Source organism: Pleurodeles waltl, chromosome 8, assembly GCF_031143425.1.
Source record: "Pleurodeles waltl isolate 20211129_DDA chromosome 8, aPleWal1.hap1.20221129, whole genome shotgun sequence".
NCBI lineage: Eukaryota > Metazoa > Chordata > Amphibia > Caudata > Salamandridae > Pleurodeles > Pleurodeles waltl.
Window position 1 is genome coordinate 1,288,394,410 of NC_090447.1, and position 26,246 is coordinate 1,288,420,655.

Here is a 26,246-nt window from a genome sequence, read left to right on the forward strand (position 1 = left end):
TGCCCTGGCAGATTACAACCGCTGAGACCGCCAGGCTGCAGACTGGCTGCAGCCTGGTGGTGTCTGCGGTTTGACTGTGGCGGCTCCGACACAATCATAATGGGGCATGTTGAACCGCTCTGTCTGCAGCGGTCCGACTGCCATTGCGAGTGTGGCACACTCGTAATGAGGGCCATTGATTGGTGTTCTTCAAACTGGAGAGCTGGGAGGAGGAAGATCTGATAACAAATAGTCAGATTGCTCTAACACTTTGCTCACTCAGTTTAGGCGTTACATTAATGCATTTAAAATCTATGGATCAGGATTGCAAACTTTTCTCGCCGCAAATCCTACATGCTAGTGAGTCATATCAGCTTCTATGGTTGGTTTTATATAGCAGCCATCGCAAGATTGCAAGTGGGAACTTGAGTGACTGTACATAATACCAGGAACATCATAGAAGTCTCATAATTTTGTAGGCATTCAAAGATTTTCTGTGGCTATTCCCCCTCTGAGAAGCACAAACGTTTACTCATAGAAAAGAAAGGTAAAGGTGAATTTAGAGGAAAGAAAAGCGTATGTAATTCTTCCCAGATCTGCTCAAAAGGGGTACCCAGATAGAAAATGCACTATGATGCAAGCTCAACAGTGGTTGGCAGTTCCAGGTTCCAATTTAAATATACTTGAGGTGTTGCTGCCTGGCATGATTGAATGACACAATGGAAATTAGGTTTCGCACTACATAAGTCTATATCATTTACCATGGATGAATTTATCATACTATACTTTAAAAATCTTTTAAGATGAACATAGCTCATATTCTGGGTATCTAACCTAGACAAAGAAAAGTGCTGAAGTGCAAATTAAATATTAGTTAAAGACGTCCCAGTCTTGCAGACAGAAGGAGATATTCCATAAACAAATCAATAGTACACTGTTCCAAGGCAAACAAAACGGTCTAGGGAACCTGATAATTCAGGAGCAAAAGCCCTCACGCATCACATTGGATGATAGGCATCATCATTGGGAATTGCTCCATTCCATAGCCACAAGACTCCTTAGAGGCAAGCCAGCAAATTCCAAAGAGCGTGCACCGATGCATCAGGATATTTTCTTCGCTCTGAGATGCTGGAGCATGGCTCAGATTAAATAACACTCTGCAGTGAACTTTAGCAGGTAACTGAAAGGGAACTATCAGGCATTCACCAGGAACTCTACTTTAGAGGAGTGTTTTTTCTAAATTGTACACGCTACATTTTTAACATTCTTCCATTTCACCTTTAAGAAGTTTAACATTTGTAGGTGTTCAAACAGGAAGTAAAATCAGCACCTGACGGTTGCCATTTTAGGCAGCCACGCGGCACAGTATCACTTCTGGGAAACATTCCGTCTGCGCATCAAACCCGTCGCCATTTGCCACCTCGGTGAATCTAAGCTGCACATTGACATGCATTCGACCAGACGTGTCCGCTTACAAACTAGGAAGACATTACAGTAACATTAAAGAGAGGGCCGAACTTGCCAAATGAGATCTTATTGACAACAGCGGGAGCTTAACATTGGTTGTTGGGACGCAGGGCCAGAGAGGGAACCAAACGCAGCACTGACAAAATGCTCAAACCAGACTCGCTCCCACCGTCTCCTCGTGCTGTCTCTCGCAATCCTCCCCCACTCTCGCCCCCCCCCCCGGGTCCTCCCCGTATCTGCTGCAGTTAATCGCAGGGAGTCGGTGAAAGTGACAGAGGCACCAGCAGGTCCTGGGCTCTCAGAACGGGCCTCCGAGGGCTCCAGCCCCGGGAATTCTTCGGCGGATTAAAAGGATTGTACTCCCCCCCCCCTCTCCTGATAGTATACGACGCATACGTCACTACTTCTGAGCTCCAATCAATAAAAGCTTCGTGAGTTCTACCATTTTCGTATTTAGTAGAAAATACACTTTAAACAGAGTAAGTAAAAGAATCTGATTGTTCGTCAAAATTAACAGTAAGGGAAGACTAAGCATGTATATATTTTAATTCAGAACTGCAACTAAAATGTTCATGATTTGAAGCAGCCGTTCAGGGGAGCTTGAGGTCGGTTTTTACTGCTGTTCACACTATTTGTGTTAGGCATTTAAAAGGATTAATGTGCAAAGTGTTAATGTCTTTCTTTCCTGGTAACAGTGCCTCAAGCATCTGTTGCAAGAGTAAATCAAGAAACATCAGCACTCTCAAGGAGAGGGTGGAACGTGTTTCTGCCTTACAATTGCAAGCAATTGTTTTCAGTCTGGGCCATTCCTCCTCTACCCTCAGAGATGCTGCTGTGCCTTCCCCACTTCGGCCTGTGCTGGATTTGTAACTGTGAAGATGCAACTTGTAAGCAGACGCTGCTGAGATCAATTGCTCTATCAACTTATAGCAGGGTAATTGTGATGTCACATCTGGTCAGTAATAAGCTAATTGCACACGGAGTGTTCTAGAATAAATATAGCGCTGCATACCACAGTATCGTTTTTAGGCACTCTGAGTAAATGTACATAGTTTTATAGTGCTCAGTTTACTAACAAATGAGGTGTGGAAAGTTGATTTGACAATGTGAGGATTTCAACTTGTGATCTGTAGATCACAGCAGATGTCACCGATGAGCATTTAACTTACAAAACCATCTTGGCTGACTAGAGGAATATCACAAGTGCTGTTACTGGGTTATTGTGATTCCAAGGACATATTCCAATCCAACTAATACATTATAAACTAGAATGGGAGACAGTGTTTGGAACCCTGCCCTTTGTTGTGAAGCAGGGCCACGTGTGGACAACTGGTTGGATTACTAAAGCAGTGTGAAGTGCAGGTGCAAGCTGTCACTTTTCACTAATGATCTGTTGTAGCTGTCATGACTGATGCATTGACAGCTGCTGCCTTACCTCATCAGGTAAGGGTGATCCGAAAGGAACTACAGGTTGAAGGGCAAGGGTCACATATTACACTTTAGCTTTCTCTCTGACACTGGACATTGTGACATACCTTTGAAAATGATCTGGCTGTTCACGGTGATAGACTGCAATTGAGATGAAATGTATCCCCACAATGCTGTGCTCACTTGGAAGCCAATCAGCCAGAACTTGTTACTGGGATGAACCAACAGAAATCAAAATGAAAGAATGGATAAAGGTCGAATATGAGATAATCTATTTTTAAGTCAAATGTCCTAACAACACTTTCTAAAAACTGCCTTTGCACTGAGCAACTCTCTTCCAAGCTCTTGTTAGGATGCACCTACGTTTCTTAAAAAACAATACACTAGAGAAAAACAAGCATTTGCAATGTAAAGGGTCTCGCGTTCGTTAGAGTTGGAGCTATTAGCGTTGTAAATTCCTAACTGGACTTTTCTTGCCACATAAATTGAAAATGAAAAGTAAAACAGTTGACATAAGCAAGCCCAACCTCAAATTCTTTGCTAGAACTACCTTCAGATTTATACCTGCTGGGTCGGTGCTCTTTTAAAACCTTTGTCATGGCAATGTCCCCACTTAGTAGGCCACACACAGTAAAGACAGCTTCCTACCCACTACTTTAAATCATGCTTCTAGGAAACCACTATGTAACACTCACATCAAAAACATTTTGATAATTCGACCCCAGATTTACAATAAACGTATCACACAGGATCAGAAATATCCACCTTCTGAATACAGTGCTTTAGAAACAAAGGAAGTACAGCCGCAGGATGGGCCTGTCTTTTATTGGGGACCCACAAACTACTGATGCAAAGGTTTCATGGAGTGTCTTGACAAACTGCTGCCTCTCGGCGGTCAGTAAAATCCTGAGGCAAACCAAAACTAGATGGGAGGAGGGAAGAGGGGCCATCACACGCTGTAACAGGAGGAGGCGTGACGTAGTGTGATGGGCAACAAAAATGTTCAATTAGTGAAATTGGCTGGGTGGGAACCAACCTCACAAAGGAGGGACATTTCGCAAAATGCACCTATAAAAATAAAGCATTTAAAACAACCACAACAAAGAATGAATAGCAAGAGTGGGTTTGGTTAAAAGCCCAGAAAAAGACTACAATAGGCCAGAGCGCTTGCGCGCTCGACCTTAACAAAAATGCCTGTTATGTGCATTGGTTAGCTGAATTCAAGCATGATGCATAATGACCAATTGACAGCCCTTTGTTAAATGTACACAGCATTCAACAAACACAATGGATTCATGATTGTAGCTAGGAATTGTTGGAAGAATAATGGGTCAGTTATGTACGTGTTTGATATTAAGGGTGATGGGATCAGTCCTGCCCGTAGGAGAAGGAAGACGGAAGCCATCTTTACCTAAAGCTATGCTGAATCTTGGCAGGTGAAAGCTTGTTTCTTGGGTGGTGAAGTGTGTGTAGTTAGTGGGATGATAATGTAGGACGCTTTCTGTGGTTGTGAGCAATTAGAGACTGGCCACGATAAGAGATGAGCTCTCTTTCCGAGAAACAAGTCAACACCCGAAAGTTGCTAAATGATAAATAATACATACATGACAAATAACAGCTGGACGCTAGAAGACGGAGACTCTAGGAGACAGAGACAATAGAGAACACAAAGAAAGACACGGCCATTGAAAGATACAAACAGTACAGAAGACATAAACATTGGCTAAATGGGCACTGGAATGCACTAGAACTGAAATACAAACACACCCAACTGTCCTATCAAAATAAAATGTAGACTGCCAGAATACCAATACCCCAGCAGAAACACACCACTTAGAAAAACTGCACCGCAATGAGGCCATAGCAAACTGATTTTTGCAAAACAAATACAAAGTAACATAAAATACCCAGATTCGCCCAAATGTTTGACTTTTCCAGACATCATCCCCTCTATATGTGAAAATGTCAGGGCGTCCTTCAAAGCATGAAGCTGTTTGCACAGGTATTTTCTGGTGCAATCTGTTTCCACTTACGAATAATGCCGGATATAGGCGTGTTTTGTTCTGCACATACAATCAATTAACAGAACTGTGAAATAGTTCTTATTTCCTCGTGTTTGAGACCGGTGCCAACCAATCCACGGTTCCACGGGCAGCTGGTGCAGAAGAGTATGTGACGAAGGAGGAGGCACGGGCTGGTGAGACTGCCAGCTCTATTCAACCTCCTCCCACCACATGTCAGTCACACACAACATCCATGAAGGGATCGGAAGGCGTAATTCACTTAGAACCAGAAGGGTTAAGCAGAACTGATTCCTAGAATATGACACAGGCAAATCCATCCACTAAAATTTGACAGTCAATTTGGACAAGCTCAATGAACGCAGAAAGCCCAAAAAAACACAAGCAGCTGCTGGAAGAGTCCCCCCACCCCCAAACCCCCACTGCGTTCACTGCCGTCGGACTTCCCCAGTAACACCGGGCACTATTTCTCCTCTTGGCTCCATGCCTCCATTCCGCGAGTCCCCTGGTGTTTGTTTTCAGTCTTTCAATCCCTGTTTACATCTCGTCCATTCCTCTGCCTTAGCCCTTCTAGGTCTATTTTTGTCAGCTTGTCGCCGCTATTTTCTGAGAAGCACAGGCAGCCAGCATCTCTTGTTTCGATGGAATTAGACATCGACTCCTGGGCTGCCCCCGTCTAGCTGGACCTTGCGGCAGTCCGCACTTTGAAACTATGTTTGGGATTAGCGTGCTTATAGGGGAAACCAGGGGTCAAAGCTGCTACGCCTGTTTTGCTCTTTGCCCTCCTCTGTCTGTAGGGGCAAGGAAGGCATTGGCACCCACATGTGTCCTGGAAAGGATCAAATTAAATAGTACAGATAAAAAGGTAGTAAGGTGAGAGCACTGTTCGTTCTGTATTTCCACTCCTCACCCTTCTGATAGACCCTCAGCAGCACTCCTCACCTTCTGATAGACCCTCAGCAGCACTCCTCACCCTTCTGATAGACCCTCAGCAGCACTCCTCACCTTCTGATAGACCCTCAGCAGCACTCCTCACCTTCTGATAGACCCTCAGCAGCACTCCTCACCCTTCTGATAGACCCTCAGCAGCACTCCTCACCTTCTGATAGACCCTCAGCAGCACTCCTCACCCTTCTGACAGACCCTCAGCAGCACTTCTTACCCTTCTGACAGACCCTCAGCATCACTCCTCACCCTTCTGACAGACCCTCAGCATCACTCCTCACCTTCTGATAGACCCTCAGCAGCACTCCTCACCCTTCTGATAGACCCTCAGCAGCACTCCTCACCTTCTGATAGACCCTCAGCAGCACTCCTCACCTTCTGATAGACCCTCAGCAGCACTCCTCACCCTTCTGACAGACCCTCAGCAGCACTTCTTACCCTTCTGACAGACCCACAGCAGCACTCCTCACCCTTCTGACAGACCCTCAGCATCACTCCTCACCCTTCTGATAGACCCTCAGCAGCACTCCTCACCTTCTGATAGACCCTCAGCAGCACTCCTCACCCTTCTGATAGACCCTCAGCAGCACTCCTCACCTTCTGATAGACCCTCAGCAGCACTCCTCACCTTCTGATAGACCCTCAGCAGCACTCCTCACCCTTCTGATAGACCCTCAGCAGCACTCCTCACCTTCTGATAGACCCTCAGCAGCACTCCTCACCCTTCTGACAGACCCTCAGCAGCACTTCTTACCCTTCTGACAGACCCTCAGCATCACTCCTCACCCTTCTGATAGACCCTCAGCAGCACTCCTCACCCTTCTGATAGACCCTCAGCAACACTCCTCACCCTTCTGACAGACCCTCAGCAGCACTCCTCACCCTTCTGATAGACCCTCAGCAGCACGTCACTGGGGCCTGATGGGTGTGTCATGTCATTTCCACTCCCCGTGCATTTTGGTAAATAAGGTTCATCACCATGCTAATGAAACCAAGACTATTATACTACCCAACATGCAGTACCGTACAAAAAGGCATGAGAGAAGTGCGTATCAGCGGATGCGCCTGGGCGCAACAATGATGGGAGATGATGAGACACCAATGGACTCCACACTGAAATAGAGACACGGAACACCCTACCCACTACGTGTTTTTTAAACTACTTATTTGGAACAGAAATGATAAATTATACAAATGTTCCCTATATATAAAGATGTTTAAAAAATTTGAAATGAACATAGTGCAAAATCTAACTGGAATTAAGAAAAAGGAAATTATAATAATGGATATGTATCAAATTATATTTGATGATCGAGCAATATCTCAATTCAAATTACAGCGGCTACTGCCGCAAATGTCAAGGGGGGGGAGGGAGGGGAGACGATGGGGACATGGAAACAAATGAAAAAAAAAAACACTTACCTTTCCCGATGTTCCTGCCACCGCCGCCATCTCCTGCTGCCTCGCTCCTCTGCTATTCTGGTGCCCCGCCCTTCACTGGGACACCAGCACAGTCTCCCCAGCAATCCTGGCACTGCTCTCATGCTAAACCTAGCATGAAATCAGCATCAGGATTGGTCTGAGCGGCTTAGACTGCTGCTCAAACAGTGCACTGGGGTCTGAGCAGTTTATTTAGCCCAGCTGTTCAACACAGCCAGGTTAGAGAAACCTGAGTACGCATGATTGTTTGGGTGGCCTAAGATGTCCGGCTAAACACACATATGCACTTAGCACACTGCATTCCTCCCTCCCTCTCCCCCCCTCCCGTGGCCCAAAGCCGCCCCTCCCTTCACATGCTGCTGGCTGGGCCAGCAGATGAAAAATAAAACAATAGTGAAGTATTGTTTTATTTTTCTACTGATGGTTCTTAGCCAGGGGGGTGACACTCCTCCGCCATAGCGGACAAGCCGCCCCAGTCAAATTATTACAAGATTGTCCGGTAAACATTATATAATGCATGCAGGCGTACCAAAGCATAAGGGTGTAAATGCAGGGTTCAATGCAGACTGCAATATGTTCTGTTTAAGTGGATCAACTCACCAAATCACAGATTAAAGTCACCACTCGTTATCTGTCAACCCATCCAGTTAAGCAAGTGATTCGTGTGCATATGGTGCAAAAATAATGGGCAGAATTATTGATGGTCATCTTCTAAACAGGCAGGTCAAAACTGTAAACTGTTTGTTAGGAGTAAACATTAACAGAGCAATATATGGAGGAATACCATTGCTTTTTACCAAGAGGATAGCTCTGCATGACTGCACTCTTCGATGCATCTCACCAAAAATAAGATTCTGGAATCCTACATAAAAAGTATTAGCTAGAACTGTGTCATGCTGCAAGGTAAAGCCCTCCCCACCAAGAGGCTCATGGTACAGCAAACTTCTGCCAAACCTGAAGTTCCTCAGTTTGCACTGGCAAAGCAGAATGTCCTATCCCTGTCTTTCTTGAGTTTCTTGTCATCCTTTAAACTTGTGGGGCACTTTATTGTTTTACTTCATCTTTGTACAGTCAATCGAAACATGTTTTACCAAACAAAACGTGTGATCATATTTCTTCTGCCACTAGAATTAGGTCAATATTGTGTACATGCCTGAGATAGGTGCCTGCCTTCAGAGAGAAAACTACTTGCACCAAGATTATGGAGCCGATCATATGCTGAGATCTGGCCACGCAAATGCAGAGCTAGACAGCTGTTTTTTTAACTGTGGACCTGTAGACAGCACCACTTATAGGGCTAATTATTACTACCTGCGAAATAATTAGGTATAATTTTCCAATATTAGTCTCTAAAATAAATGCACCACAATATAGGTTATTCTTGTGTTGATCAAAAAAATTCCCTGCATACAATAAATAAACTGGTCAGATTTGCTTTACTATATAAAAAAACCCAATTTATCTACAAATTTACATAGATTACACATTTTGAAGCAACTTTTAGGTTGTAGAGTTGTTTTCCGGAACGATTTGCTACTATTCATGAAGATTTCAAGACACATACAGTACAACAACTGCCCTTCTGTAATATACTTGGGCCTCTAACCTGACAAAGGGGCTCTGACCCAGCACTAGCAGGTAGGCAGCACGGAAGACAAACGCCGGCTATTCTCAGATTAAAATGATGTCCAACACACACATTCACGCTGCCAGGCCCAAGGGTCAGTGGGGATCCATATAGTGATAACGTTTTTTCTATAGACACACAACCTATACAAACAAGTTCCTGATGAATGCATCTGCAAAGCTGGGTAGGGACAAACATTGACACATTTTGCCTCTTTTTTTAAAGGGAGGTGCAGCCACAACAAGGTGGATTTCACCTCAGTCCATCTTGAGTTTATTTGCCTAACTGGCATATTTCGCAATGCTGAATTTTGCTTTTTTAAAGCACAATAATACCAGGACAGAGAATCACAAATAACACAATCATACAGTAGGTCTTCTGGTAGGCTTTCCCATGCCAAACGCACTTGAGGTAAACATTTGGTGAACCTATGAGGACAATGTGCACTTCTGGGCAGGACTGCATGCCCAGACAAACCAGGTTATGGGTAAAACCTGTCACACAAGAGCAGAAATAAGCATATAAACAGTGTGTTAGAATTTACTGACAAAGGTTACAATAGAAAGGAAAGAAACTAGAATGTACTGTACCTTAGATAACTCCTCGCCTGGTCCACACTGTTTGCAGGGGATACACTTCCCAGAAAGGTCCATAAACTCTTGTTCCCTACAGTCTCCAGTCTCACAGTTTACTGAACACGACTAAAGGGAAAGAAACCCGAAAACCATAGTTAGGCTTGTTGTTCTGTGAAGAACCTTACAACAGCTAATTTTTTAAAAAAATGCTCTTCGCTACAGTAAGCGGTAAATGACTTACAAAATGTCTCAACCCAGAAATAGGGAAGATCTCAACCCAGAAATAAGGAAGACCGTGTGTCAGGTGACCACAATCGGAAAGCAAGGAATGCTGAGCCCTAACTTTCTATCTGAGGAAGTGAGCTCTTAGAAGCAGTGCTTAATTTGAGCCGGTGGTTTCCTGTGCAGGGCACCAGCACTTATTGTTAAGGGGCGGCACTTATTTTTTTGCCGAGCTTAAGACACATATGGGAAAGACGGGGAAAAGAAAGACAGAAAAGCGTCACACAGAGAGAAAGCAGAAAGCTGCAAGAGTGAGCTGAAGGGAAGGGGGTGGCAGTAAATGAATTAAAGAGGCCAGATATGGCTAGAGGATTAGCTGTCTCAATATTACATGCTTGCACACTTAATTGCAGCAGATTTGTGTTTCAGAGAAGAGCTTTGAGCACCGGCACATTTTTATTTACAAATTAAGCACTGCCTAGAAGCTGTTGCTCTCAATCCTTCCCACCAAGCAACAGGCCAGCCTGCCCACCACTTGAAGCCTAGGTTGAGAATCAGGACGACAGAGCTGGTCAGACTGATGAATACTGCCTCTTTTCACAAAAACGCTTAGTGAGTTACATTACTGAACTTGAGTTTTACAAGCAGGTTACAGGTTAGAATCACTCTGCATTCCATCTTTCTTAGATTAATGAAATGTGTACCAATGAGGTGTATCTTTGTACCCACTGTCACTAATATGCAATGAGGCAGCCACAATATGCCTTCAAGCGCTTTATAAAAACAGTGTTTTTAATAAGCTGTTACTTTTATTATTGTTATAGAAATGAAGGAAGAGTACCTGCTAGCGCATAAAGACGGTAAGTGTCTTACTAGATAGGGAAGTATTTACCTGTAACACATAGATGGAATGCTTGAATTAATCTCTGCCACGAACAATCACTCACATGGACTGGGGTGTGGCCCGAGCGACAGTGAGTGCCTGGGATGAATTCTAGAATTCCCATCCATCACTTTGTTTTTCGATGCCCCATTTTGCTAATAAACACCAACAGTGCATTGACCACTGCAGACAGACACAATATACACCAGTCTTGATATAGGGGTGGGTTAAACAAAGTGTCTGCTTCTTCCTAGGCAGCAGTATGGCGGATTTGGTGAATCTTCAGGTAGCCTACTGTCATAAATGACACCTCCAGCCAGTCCTTGCCTTTAAGCCAAACGTGCTTTTCCTGCTCTGTGTCACTAGAGGTCGATTCTTCTAAATGGAAAGGTGAACGTTCACGTCCTAGAATGTTGAGTACAATGGCCACTAGACAACTATGCAAGCAGTGGCTTCTCACGTGTGTATACAGAAGGGATGCATTTTGGAAGAGACATTACATATTGGGAAATACCTAAAATTTGGATTTGTAATATTAATATAATAAAAAGACTAACAGGCTCACCTTTGTTTATGAGGACTGACAATGATTACATGAAATAGTGAATTTAAAAAGTTAAGATATTTTTAATGTGTCCCATGTCATTAGGACAATACAATTCTATACAAAGCATCTTCATGTGTCAGAGCCTCATCAGCCTTTGTATAAATCCAACGCCTACTTAAAATCTGTAAAGCCAGAGGAAGTTTAATAATGACAACGCCAGACTGCAGCTGAATTCATAAACCAGGGTGAAGTGCTTCAAAGTGGAGGCGTCACTGGTGGAAACCGAATGGCCACTACCAGGTTACTTAAAGAATGTGGGCGGCTGCAGATGTGACATGTGGCACTCACATTACACTGATGGAAAATCTCAGTTCTATGGCAAACTTTTCGTAGGCGAAAATACTGTAGCTTAAATATCGAGTAACCAAATTATTATGAAGGTAAGTATGAATGGAAGCTAAGATATTTTTGCATATCAATATTTTACCCGTGATATTCTGATATATCAATAACCACATATGTCAGCTGTGCACATCTAAATTAGACTCATCCAGCCGGCTTACAGTAGGAAAACATGTTAGAAATCTATGCTAACTAGGCAAGTTGAAGCGCACTATATGCAATCTGTGTTAACAATATAGGTTTACGTGAATTTATGCATCATTTCTCTCCACTCAACTGCATGATGCAAGAAGCACTCAGGAGCTTCGAACCCAGGACATTGGTGGTGCTTTGCAAGATGCCGGGGCCGGCTGAGTGCCGGTGCTGTGGGACCTGTGGCGATGGAGGTAGGTGCCAACTGAAAGGGTTCTCGGAGAATGTACACGGACACGTAAGCTTGTGTGACTTAGAAATGACAGCTGCCCTTTATTATTTTTGACCAGGGCGTGTGAGATCATTTCAACCCTAACTTGGGAGCCCCTTGGTTTGGAATGCAGCTCTGGTCAGGATAGCAAGAGATCCAGTGACAGTGGAAGAGGTCAGGGTTGTGGAAAATAAATAATACATAATGTCGTGCATAGCTAGGGGGCACAGCAAAGATTAGAAGCATTAAAAAGCTCTCTGCAGAAGAAACCTAATAGGAAGTGGCTAACTGACAGCCACAGGCATTGATACCCATTTAGCTTCAGCATAAATAACAGTATTAAAAGTTGTAGGAGGAAATAAAATAACTCCATCGGCCATTTTCTTTAAATAGAGGAAATATTTAACTTTAAGAATCACAAACACATCAGTGGAGAAAGGTTTCTACCATTCAAGGAACTGTCAGGGGAGGACCAAAGAACTAAGCTGCAATAGGAGATGGAAAACCTCCATATTTTTCACCAGCATATCCCACAGAAAATCTAGCTGCACTTCTCACAACATCTAAAGGAAAGTAATTTAAAAATAAACCACTGTATGCAAACGGTATGATTCACTGTTAAATAGGGAACAAAATAGCTTATTCTAGCAAGCAGGGGCCAGTGCGCGTAAGTAAATTTGCATTCATATTTACGTGTATCATAGCTGTAACTTAAGTCTGTGTAGTCCCAATGGAACAGATATCGAATTAATAACCATTTCCCCCTATGACTCAATTCAACTAGGCACTGTAATCAGTATGTACTCAGCATAAGTCATGGTAGATGGACATTCCCGGTGCCCAACAGTAGCACTTAGCGGGTGTTGGTGACAGGAGGACAGGGGAATGGCACAGCCAAGGTCAGGTTCAGTGCCTGCTGGATAGAGATAAAAGATCTACCTAGGAGGTTATGGGGACTGTGGCAGGGAGAGTACTAACACTGCCAACAACTAGATGTACTCGTAGAAATGACACAGAGAAGAGACGCCACTGCATTTACACCTACAAGGATTACATCTGTGTGTGAAATGCAGCTGTGAAGCTGCTGTGCCACTATCAGCCACAGGGTGTCTTTGCTGACATTATACTGAGAATAAAACGGTGTTTCTACATGCTAAATGTTGTGTGTGTCTCCGTAGCGATGTTATTTCAATTAACTTCGATAATGTCAAATGTGATGTCACCAGTGATTACATAAACGAAATCACTTGTGAGGTTGTCTGTGATGAGTAAGGCAATATGGGAATTGTATCTGATGTTCAAGAATAATTGGCCCTGTAACTACCTTTTTTTTAAGGGTGCGTGTGTGTTTATTACGTATTTGACTGCCTTTATTGCACAAAAAGCATTAGCTCCAGAGCTGATATTTTGCTCGCATTATCACTCCTGTGAAACTTTTGAGCCACATGTACTAAGCATTTTTCACGTTGCAAACGACCTGATTCGTAGAATTGGACCGTTTCCGATGGCAAAAATGCTTTTCCAAATGTACAAACATCCAAACTGCGATTCTTCAGAATCGCAGTTTTAGGGCCAGATGTAGCAAAGGTTTTTACCCATTCTGTGTCTATGGGAAAAAGTGTTCGTACATATGGCCCTAAGTGTAGAAACCGCTATTTGGAAGGGGCATTTTTAGGGTGTCCCTTCCAAATAGCAATTTCCAGAATTATATATTAAGCTTTTGCGACTGAAAACTTACTATTTTACCACCAACTCAAAGTTGGTGGTAATGCATTCGCAAATTGGAAGGAGTCTCCTTGGGACCCATTCTCCTTTGCGGATGTTGGAAAAACATTTTTAAGTGCAGGCAGTGGTCCCACGAACCTTCGCCTGCTCTTAAAAAATGAAAACAAAACGTTTCATTTTTTTATTCATGAAACACATCCCGTTTTTCTTCAAGGAAAATTGGTTGCATTTCAACAACAACAAAAAACCCGATGGTCTGCTGTCATGGCAGAGGTTCCTAATGGGTCACAAACTCCGACCTACCTCATTAATACTCAAGAGTTAGGTCGATTTGCAACCCACTAGGAATCCCAAGTATGAAACCAAAAGTCTCAAAGACAAGGAATAGCGATTTCCAAATAGTGATTCTGATTATATCGCTATTTCGAAATTGCTATCCCTACTCTTTGTACATCTGGCCATTTATCCCTTTGGAATCATCGTCATGTCCTGACTATCACATACATTCTGTGAAATACAGATTTCATCAATTGGAGGTCTGAGTTCCATCACACCAGTTAATTAGTTCTAGCTAATTAGCTTGGAGTTTTACAATGGCTTTAGATACTTACAGCCCTAAAGCATTGTTCTAGGATTTATCATTGCTTTTTAGTTAATCACAGCTCTCTTAATGAAAAGTATAGACAATCTGAATATTTTAACTATCATGGTCCATTGTTAGCTTTGCTCTGCTGAGAGTAGCCTCAAAAATCTCCAAATTCAACAGAGAGAATATGTGTTTTTTCAAAATAATCAAACTTTGTTTTATATTAGAGTCACAGCTCCTGAATGCCATACTGAAATACTTTTCTCTACTTGTTACCACAGACTGGCAAACAGACTAGTATTTCACATGCTGTTTTCAATAAACATTTCCATGTTTGCTAAAACAAACACAATCACCATGCTAGTTACCCAAAATAAACATGCAGTACCAAAAATAAATACTGAGTTCCACATGTGTTATGGTCGTATATTGCAAAATTAGAATGAAAGGGAAATGACTAAATCTTCAGTTTATTATGTCACCAAAACTTCTCAAACGTAATATACAACTATATTAGAAGGCAACCAGTTATGTGTCATTGCTCCGTCTCTCATTCTGTTTTTCATTGATGTAGTTATTTGGGTCTGTGTGAGTGCTGGGTGTCATTAGTACAATATTATTAAAAAGTGTAGATGTCTTAGGGATGTAGTGCAGACCTGTTAACTGACATATCACCATGAATGGACCAGTCAGCAACAAGGCACATTCTAAACCCTTAGGAAATTCTCTGGTGGCCTACTAATCCATTGTTAACAAGACACCACAATTGGACGACATCTCAATAAAAGAGGTTCAGAACACAAACAATTTAACAAACCCACAATACAAAACAAGCACAAGAAAATAACAAACTACAGCACTACAGTAAAGCAACACTCTACAGTACAACACAAAAACGTAAACCATCCGAACAAAAGACAGCAAAAGAGACCACCACATCACAACATAATAACACAAAACTCAACAGCACAACACACCCATTGACTCGAATAAAGTACACATTTACTATTCCACAATCTACGTATTACAGAGTATAATCATTGTCACATGGAAAATGTGAATTGTAGAGTATCAAATATGAAATAGGGCCTGCTCTTTTGGATACATTTTGTACAATGATGGACTTTCAGGAGATCACAGTGATCATACATAAACACTGTGACTTTCTTCTGGGTTCACTGATGTACACTATATACCTCGATTGTGGTTCATTATGCCCAATAAATAGGTATGTATGTTTATCTATTCATATATCTACATATATCTATATACATACATGCAAGTCATATAAGCAGAAGGAGCAATGTTACATTAACTAGAATTCAGACATAGGATCATGTTGACTTACCATATATGCAACAAGCAATAGTAACACCTTCAGTATCTGACATTTCCCTTCAAACGCTTCACAGTCCATTTTGTCAGGCTCAAATGTGTAAGAGCTAAACAAAGAAAAGTAATGGAAATACAGCTTTAGAGTTCAGCATTAGTGCACCTAATCAATGTTTTGTGAAAGTTTACATTAAGATTTATAGACCTTATCCTTGCTATAAATTATCCAAATCATACTCAAGAACACTTCATTTACAAGCACAGGTCTAGTACAAAATCAAATTGTAAATGTGACTGTCGTCTGTAGCTACAAAATATCACCCCATTACAATCAGAGCAGTTTTAACGTATTTGTGCTACTTATTATTTTTTTAATTTCAATAATTTGTATTGAATTGAAAGGAAGGGACATATAGTAGAAATAAAAAGTTATTTCATTAACAATTCAAAATTATCTTCAACACAGAAAATTATCTTCAACATAGTGTCTCCAAAATAGCATCAACACAGACGTCTGCAGTGGGTGCACCAAAGGCAAGCCCATCTGCACACATCGCGCCTTGACTGTGCGCAGCATTCGATCATTGCCCAGCGATAGTCCGCAGCACTCCTAGGTTCCTAGAACCTAGACACCGTTCTTCCAACTGCTGCTGTGCTGGGCCTCACACCTTGGTAGGAGTTTCACATGCACCCACTGCCAGTTCTCCAACAGCCACACACCAAGACACCTCATGCAAATACTAACAATGCCCTCAACAGCCCCTCCCAGCACACACACCACACAAGCATCAACAGATCCTTCACCTCACCCTAAACCACACGACACAGCAAACCAGCACGCCAACACCCACTTGGATGCATGCTTTTCAACTCATGATCTTTAAGCAAACACACAACTAAAATATGGGACCTGCTGAAAACTGACACACCTAAGATCCTCTTTTTTACAGATACCTGGCTTAACCCCTCATGGGCTCCCAACATTGACATGGCAATCCCAGCGGGCTACAAGATTGCTTGACAGGACTGTCTTCACATGCCAGGAGGAGGGCTCGCTATCATCTACAAGGAATCCATCAAATGCACAACATTCACATTAATGCTACCCCATTAATGGAACACCTGCACTTCAAGATGCAAATCTCAGAAAACTTCACCCTGAACGGAACCCTCGCCTACCAACTACCCGCACCATGAGCCACCTTTACCTACCTCATTACCAACCTCGTCGCTCCGCTCACCATTGACTCCAGAAACTACATTTTCCTTGATGACCTCAACTTTCACCTGGAAGACCAAAACAACCCCTGTTCCACAGCATGCCTCAAAAGCTTGAGCAACATGAGACTCACCTAGCTCGTCCAGGAACCAACACACACTGCAGGATACACCCTGGACCCCATCTTCACCACGAGCGACAGCATCAACTACAACTCCACCACTCCCTCATATGGACCGACCACTCCATCATCCACTTCCAAATCAACACACCTCAAGTCAACACTGTTACCAAGTTCTGCATGCCGAGCTGCAGTTATGCCAAAAATCACAGAGACAGACTGGCTCAGAGCCCTCAGCACAGATCAACCTAGCCCCACAGACAACCTAGAAAAGGATATCATAGTCCTTGTCGAGGAGCATAGTAGATCATACAAGCAGGCCAGCTGCTACACTGACCTCTGAGACACCAAAGTACACTGTAAACTCCTAGAAAGGAAAAGGAGAGCCAGCCACAACACCACCAAAAGAACTACGTACAGAGGTACCCTTAGACGTTATTACCAGCAAATGATACAAGCATTTGCAATGCAATAGGTCTTCTTGAGTTAGAGCTATTGGCATGGCAAATTCCTAACTGGACTTTTCTTACCACATGAATTGCTTGATCCTGTCTCATAATTTTGTCTTTTCCTGCCATGTTTTGGTGGTCACTGGCGGCTACTGACATCAGAAATCACAAGCCCTTGAGGAGAGATGATGGAAAATAAGGCTGGAAAAGTATTTTATTTTTATTTTAACAGACGAGGTCTTGCAAGGGTTCTTGTCTCCAATTTCAACAAAGAACTAATGAAGTTAACAATAGTAGGGCAGACTGAGAAGATTTATGTCCCCAATAAAGGAGATAAGCAATGCCCTGTGTGGGATGTTCTGAGTGCTTGCAGGGAGGGGCCCTGGAGGAGAGACTCCAGATGCGAGGCTAGGCAAGTTTCACATCATTGCTTCTAGGTTTAGCTACATTATACCAGAAAGGGCATATTGTGGCTTTCGTGAGCAGTGAGCTAAATGACCAGGTGTTTCTTTGGTAAAATAAGCTTATTTTAGGAGCCCAAGTTGAGGACAGCACTGGAATAATGCCAAAACAAATGTCAGCGACATCGGAGGAGGTGGGAGGAACAAAATGCTGAAATAAAACGCAGGCAGCTACTAGCCTAAAACACCCACAGTGAAAAGGGAGCACCAAAGAAACGCCAAAGTAGCAACAGAGAAAGAAACCAAACTGGAATAATACAACAGTTGGTCACTGCTCTGAAACAGAAAAAGGAGAGAGAAAAAGGCAGAACTGATCACTAGCGAGCAAGAAGTTTTAAAGGACACTGCAACCAACAAATCAAATCGCTTTAAGCCATATGAAGCATACACGAGGTGGAACGCTTAAGCTCAACCTAAAAAAAAAAAAAAAAGAAAAAGCAGTGGTGGACCACAAAGAAAGAAGTTCCAACAGCTGCAAGGAGATCTTCTCGATCATTAAGGATTTCACCTCACCCGCAGCCACTGTCACCAACATCGCTGCCTCTCATCAACTCTGCGACAATATATACAATTTCTTCCACAGCAAAACTGCAAAAACTACAGCAACTTTGCACACCAACCACACCCCAGAAAACGTGTTTCTAACCTACCCATGACCAGCCAGGATGGTCACCTTATCAAATCGACAACCCTCAGTAGAAACAACACATCAGCAGTCATTCATACCCATTCACTCAGGGGTCCCTAAGGCGCCATGCCCCCACCACGTCTCCAACATGGAAACATCACCAATCAGCACCACCCTGACCCACATCATCAGCAACTCAATCAGTTCCACCACTTTCCCAGATTAATGGAAACTTGCAGAATTCAACACCCTCCTCAAGAAACCTAGAGACAACCCAAATCAACTGAGCAAATTCTGAGCCATCTCCCTGCTTCCCTATCTAGCCAAAGTGATTGAGAAGGCCACCAACAAGCAACTCACAACCCACCTTCAATTTCACCATCTTCTAGACAATACTCAATCAGGATTCAGGAAAAACCACAGCTCTGAAACAGCACTCATTGCAGCCACCAATGATATTTGAATCATCGTGGACTGAGGAGAAACAGTACCCTCATCCTTTTGGACCTCTTTATGGCCTTCAACTCTAGCTCCCATAACACCCTCATCAGAAGATTCCAAGAGATTGGCATACAAGGATCACAGAAGAACTCCAAAGGGTCTGGCTTCCACTCTTCACATCAGAGACCAAGAAACTGATAGGTGGAGTACCACTGGGATCGTCCCTGAACCCCACCCTTTTCAACATAAACATGACACCGCTCACCAACATCATATGATCACAAGACATCACTGTCATCTCATACACCCAACTCATCCTCTATCTGACGGATAAAACAACCACCGTCAGAACCAACTTCTCCAACTGCATGACCATGGTAGCAGGCTGGAAGCGAACCAACTGCCTGCAGCTGAACTCTGAAAAGATAGAAGTAGGCAACACCTGGTAGCCATTGGAGGTAGGACCAACACTCACAGACCATGCAAGAAATCTAGGGATCATCCTAGATGACAAGCTCAACATGATGGCTCAAGTCAAAGCAGTGTGCACTTCCTGCTTTCACATCCTACGCATTCTGCAAAACATCTTTAAATGGTTGCCTCAAAACACCAGAAGGACCTTTACACAAGCTCTCATCACCAGCAGGCTGGACTAGGGCAACACTCTCTATGCTGGAATCTCCCAACAACTCCTACACAGACCATCCAGAACACTGCTGTATGACTCATACTCTTTTTATGCCCAAATGTCACTGTTGTAACTTGTCATTGAAATACATTTGGCTTGATAGATTTTAATCAGAGCTTTAATTGGTTTTGATCACAGTCTGGAGGCAAAGTCAAACACACTCGTAACAACCCTAGCCACTGAATTTCACACCTGACACAAGAGGCACCCATGACCCTCTTTTGTCAAACAAAACACCAAGAGAAGGTCCTCACACTGGAGATCTCAGTCCGCTACATAATGCACCTTCTCTTTCAAGTGCCCCTAGATCCCATAACCAATATTTGTGATTTCACTAGTTGGTAGTTATGTCCAAACTATTCATAAAAGCAATAATGGATTCAACAGGCTGCTGCAAGCCGATGGCAGTTCTCGCTATTAACACTGCACCGTAGGCATACAAGAGTGTTGGAATGAGCTGTGTTCACACTTGTGGGATGTCTTTGCACGATGCACATAATGTTGGACCCAGATTGTTGATATACAGGGTAAAAGGGTTGGAGCTAAAATACACCCTTGTCTCATCCTTCTGAACTTTAAAAGATGTGGTACAACTTCCTTCTAGATCATATCTTACCAAGGATGTTAGATCTTTATGTAATTCATGTAAAAAATAACTATGTTTCCATCAACTCCCATGTTAAGAAGGACTGATCATAGTTTATTTCTGTTAACTTGGTCAACGTAAGATCCATAAATGCTGTCTGAAGTGAACACCCTTTGCTGCTGTATATTTCTCTTTTGTCATCTGTAGACTTAGACACTGGTCCAGGGTTCCCCGGGCTGTTTTAAAGCCATACTGCAAGTCAGACTGTATGTTATTATCTTCCATCCAAGTGGTTACTCTAGAAAGGATGACCTGCGCCATAAACTTAACCACAGAGTCAATAAGCAAGATGGCCCAATAGCATCGAGGGTCACCCCTTTGACCTTTTTTAAAGACAGGTACAATAATAGATCTAGACCTTGCTGCCAGAAATACCCACTATGCATACCTTACATAAATCAGAAGGTGACCCCATCTTGGCATGAAGACTCAATATTAGATAAATATATAATTGCCTCAGTTACCTCTAATATCTCAAATTCTACACTGGGCTTATCTAAAGACTCTACTTGTTGATAATTAACTCATAATTGGAATCTGGGTAATAAACACTCTCAAAGTATTGTATCCAGCTATCTGGAGCAATATGCCAAACCACTACACCTCTATCATTTCTGGCAAAAAAACGGACGATTGACTATTTTCCTAAACCTTGTGCTACAGGATAAAGTACTAGCCTGTAAAAGATGTTGCAACTCTTCATGTCGTTTCTTAGGTGTATGTAGAAGGCAATGTCCTTAGGGACCCCTCTTCAATTTCTGTCATGACTTAGAAAACATACATATGAACTCCAATGATACTTTCCTCCTTTCTCTAGTAATCGTGGTTTCAGGCATCAAAAAGAGAGTGCAGTGTTAGTTGATAAATACTCTTTTAATCAGGCGAGGCCTGAGCTTTGGTGATTTTCTTTAAAGGTTACTCTTTCTGTTGACAAACTTCCAAAATCTAATCATAATTTGGAGAAAGGATTTCTTCAATGGATCTTGTGAATCATGTTCCAGATTGATCTGATGCCACTGGCCTAATTTTAGATAAAGAGCAGAACTGTTTGCAGGATTCGGAATCGGTTTATGTGCTTCATTCAGCAGGTATTTTTGTCAGACTGGGGTTAGATCAATATTTGACAATCATTCCTAGAATGTCTTTCTCCAATAAGATATTTGTAACTCTTCAGTTCATAATCTTTGTATACAAGTGGTTTCCAATAATTCTCTCTATGAATCTGTTTGAGCCATGGCACAGTGAGGAGCCTCCTGTTTTCAATGCTTGTGCTTCCCACCCTAGATATGCATATTGTATCGCCAGGATTTTATCCCTGATGTTGTTTTTCACTACATAGATTATTTTCCCTGCTACTGTGAAGCTGCCAGGTGATAACTCCATTCTGATTTCATCGTGGACACTCTAGTTCAAAGATGGGACAAAGAGCGGATGTCAAGACAACTGAAACTATTTACAAAATCCATGTGTGGCACTGAAACAATTGCGAAAATAATTTGCCCAACGTTACAGATTGTGGTCCTGTAATTGCAGTCCCGCTAATTTTCACTCTGGGGTTGCTGTCACACCCACAATTACATTTTCTTTATTTTTAGAATATATTGACAGAGTCATTTTTATAAATTTTCTTCCCAAGTGCATTATTTTAAAAAGTAATAATTTACCTACACCTGTTAATCCCTTTTCAAACATCCTAAAACAATGGGAGATCAGTGCACTTTACTGTCCTACATGCACCACTTAGGTTCATTTGCCTATACGTTAGATGCTAAAAAACGTGTTGATGATTAATGTGTTAGGTTCTGTGAATTATTTTTGCTTGTTCATCCAATTTGTGTTGCATGCCACAGGCCACTCATTAGATACTCCCTCGAGAAGCTACAGCTTCTACACATCCAAGTTAAACATTCCAGTGTCCAGTTTATGATAATTTGCATACACTACGCAAATGTAAATTAAATCTCCTCGTAATATAGTGACGTGAATTGTTACAGCGTTATAGGTGATTAGAATACACATTTTCTGGAGCTAAGCACCACATACATATGCAACAGCCTTGGTGAGGCAACCCCATTTTATTTTAACTTTCTATATTTATAGTTTTGAGGTTGTTGGATGCCACAGGCTAGCACTTAAAGTGTAGCTTAGCTGCATTAAGCAACAACAGCGGAAAGACTGATTTTTCCACTATCAGCTCATCTTTAAATTGGACATCCTCTGGTTCTTACACTTACTGTTGCGTTAGCAAAACCTGATGACACAAGGTGGTGACATGGATGTTTTTGCTTTCAAATTATAGAACATGAAAAGCTAAGTTAAATTCCATATTGCATCAATTATGAAGAAATACTTCTCATAAATTGTAAAAAATAAATACATTCTTGACCACTTTGGTCTGACCTAGTTAGCTGAAAACGATCTGAGTCGGTGATGAATGTGCTACATTTGTTTAATCCTGATATCATGATACCCTCTCGGTCCACATTCTGTGAAGCCTCTCCAGGCGCTGGGTAAGCGAGGAACGCGTGTAAGAAGTTGAAAAGAACAAATCTGTAAAGCACAAACTTCAACATAATCTGATAAATTAACCTCTCCAGGCGATCTGGCCATCTGATTTAAGCGCTCAAACCCCCAAAAGGGAAAAGAGCTTCCTTTCTGCAGCTTGATGATCTAATACATACTAATAAACATGCAATGCCAATTAGTTTCAAGAACTGCGGAAGATTGCGTTACAAAGATGGGTCTCTTAACCACTGTGTTGATAGACTTGCTAATTATGTGGCGTCTGAACTTATAAAAACGTAGATTTGCTTTATTATCACAAATCCAGGCAGCAATGACAAGGTAAAAGTATGGGCAGGGATTTTGGGTCAGAATGTGTCTCGGTAGAAAGCACCCTGCAAAGGAAAAAGAGAGCAACATCTAAAAGATCAGGGTAGGAGGAGGAGAGGTGCATTTTGGTCTATGCTACTGTGCTCTACCATAGTACCAAAATCTGTAGATGTCCTAGGAAGTGCAGATCTACTGTCTGACATGTCGTCATGAATGGACTATGTCTATGTCCTTGATCTTCAGCTTGGTACAATAACCAGCTCAGGCTGCTGTGTTGATCACAAGAATAAGCAGAAGTATAATCTTTCCCACATATTAAGAACTGCATTACAGGTAGTCTTTTTCAGCGGAAGCATACACATGGAATCATGTGGATGAAGGAAAAGTTCCTCTCACAATAGTGTTTCTTTTTGTGTTACTCACAACCGGGCAGTTCATTTACCACTCATTTCATCTGTAGTACACCGCATTCCGCCTGACCACTTCTTCTGAACCGGATAGCCAAAGAGTTTTTTTAACCATTCTAAGGCGGTTGCCACATTTAAGAGCATTATGTCAGCCATGTGGGATTGACAACAATTGTGCACTGTGCACAGTGTCACATTCGAAGATGGGCTCCCATTGCTCTGTTTACAGAGCAAGCATTTTGGAATGGTATTTGCCTAGGGTATCACAGTTTTATGACTTCAAGATGGCGAAACAAGCGGCTTCTAAAGCTGACAGCCATGTTGAAATTTGAAAACAATAATATGCTAACATCAAGCCAGCCACCCGCTTCTATTTATAACTGTATTATTTATTGCAGCACACTCTGACCACATTTAGGTGGTGGCATGTTTTCTTTTTTACTTTACTGTTTTAATTTACACTTTGTATGCGTGTTGAATTTTGCATGCTTTTTTTTAATAGGGATTAATAAATGGATAAATGCAAGAATGAGCAAATGGAACGTCCTTTTTGTGGCAAATACGGATGACCATCACATTGACAATGGCAGATATATGGAACCTGCGCCCCTGGAAGTCTAGAATATCACCCACAGCAGTGGAATGGTTAAATGAACTATTTCGACTGGCATCCTGTGAAAGGTTCCGTTATTGGATAGTACATAATGCAAGTGTGTCATACATAGATGGATCAGAACACCATATTAGTTACTTTGAACCAAGTTATCATCTTCCCAGACTTGGATAAACCAGAAAACATTGGTGGTTTGCATTTCACATCTACAAATTTATGCCTCCACTATTCAACCATTTGGAAATATGAAAGGATACTCTCACCATCCCACTCTCTTCTATTAATGCCACCAACTTCATACTTCCTATTCCTCTATTAATTAGGCCTCTGGCTGCGTATAATAACCATTCTTTCTTAGTAATGAGATATTTTGAGTTCAGAAAACGAATTGTGAATGTCTATTTTAAGTGAGCAACAGCTTACTACAGTATATGTATGCGGGATGCTATTCATGTTGTGTATAGTATTACTTAATGTTATATCACGTTACTCTATTACAAATGCCCAACCATGTAAGAAATTTAAAAATCGATAAAGAAAAGTTTTTAAAAAAGAATGAGCGAGTGGGTGGATGAATGGATTCATGTGTGCAAGGTTGAGTGGCCCTGTGCATATATGACAATTTAGTAAGTACCTTAACTGAGCAGTGACTGATGGTGCACTTTCAGTTATAAGCCAGACCTATTAGGATTGCCAATGTTTGTTCAGAAAATGAGTCATAAAAGGGCCTGGAGAAGTGATCTGTTGGCCAGGATAATGCACGCATAAATAATTTTGCTCGCCTAATTAAGGAAATAATTCGTTGTTTTCTTCGGATGAATTACGATTAATTTTAGATGCACCATTTGGGTCCGGGGCGAAGGAAGCACTTTAATTACACTATGAAAAAATGTCCTTCACGTAAAAAAAAAAGTTGTACTTTCCAAAATATGTGATACACATGGTTCATATTTACAAATAATTGAGAGGGGGTGGTGGAACCCCAAACAGTGTCAATGAGAATCGTTTACAGGGGTTGTGTTCTTCACCTTTTTCTGTTCAATGAATCCTTATCAGATTAACCCCACCCACACACATCACTGAACTTAGTGGATTCTCCCTGTAAATATAAGGCATTCATGTTCAACACTTATTTATGTTGAAAATATTATCATATTTTACCAAAAATGGCAGAGGTTGGCAACAACTGATGAATGCAGTAGAGGATCAATGTCATGTTCTATTATGTTATCAGCATTGTAATGTGCATTTCTACTGTTAAATAAATAGAAAAGTTGAGTTACAGCTTTTGGGGTGGACATTTTCAAGAGATACTTGCTCTCACAATGTTAAGGACCTTCTGTAGAGTTTGACACAAAGGGTAGTCTGTTTAAAACGTAGCGGATGTCCAGTCCACCATTTTACAAGTGCATTATAATCAATACCACTCCTAATAAGGCAGACAGGACATCCACCATGTTTTCACACAGTACTCTCTCGGTCAAACTTTAAACAAGACCCTTAGTCTTAACTTCCTCTTCATGCTAACCTCTTGACCTATGGCGACTCAGTTGTATTACTTCATTCCTCATTCCAAGGGGTGGAAATCAAAAAGGGGAGGCAATAATGCACCCTGTAAATAATACTGCATCATGTGGTATCAGTATTTATTGGGTACAATCATAGGCTGTGTAAGGCTATGACCACCTACCGGCACAGCACCAAAAAGTCATTGGAATACATAGGGATATCCCGTCTGTCAAAATCTAAATCCCAATAAATCCCAGATTTTGCCAGACAGGATATCTCTCACCGTTGTGACAGAGTAACTCATCGGCTGAGTTCTAAATCATGCCCACAGTCTCCACACTTGAGCTAGAAACATTCTCAACTTCCCCTTCCTCAGGAAGCTTCTGGAAATGAAGGTGACCAGGCAGCTCTAATAGTATGTGGAACAAAACCATCTCATCCATGACCACCAGTCTAGATTTAGCCCCTTGCGGCGCACAAAACAGCCATGGAAGATAAAAGGAAGCTCCTTCTTTAAATAGGCAGGGGCAAGAAAACAACCCTCATAAACCCAGAAGTCTCCACTGCCTATGACACTGTTGATGAAAACTAGTGCTGGAAAGGCAGGGGAAATGGAAAATAATATTGGGGCAACTATACCTTGAAACTGA

At 42.0% G+C, this 26,246-nt stretch overlaps 1 protein-coding gene across 2 annotated transcripts in view; it reads right to left on the minus strand.

Moving 5' to 3' along the window:
• The window catches only part of TNFRSF19 (TNF receptor superfamily member 19), a 166,472-nt gene that overhangs the window by 123,153 nt on the left and 17,073 nt on the right, over positions 1-26,246 (minus strand). For both annotated transcript variants that reach the window (XM_069202244.1, XM_069202243.1), the window contains exons 2-3: positions 15,599-15,692; positions 9,498-9,608 (exon numbers count right to left, since the gene is read on the minus strand). In XM_069202244.1, the coding sequence (XP_069058345.1) occupies positions 9,498-9,608; positions 15,599-15,667 (180 nt within the window). In that variant the 5' untranslated portion in view covers positions 15,668-15,692. The remainder of the gene's footprint in view (positions 1-9,497; positions 9,609-15,598; positions 15,693-26,246) is intronic.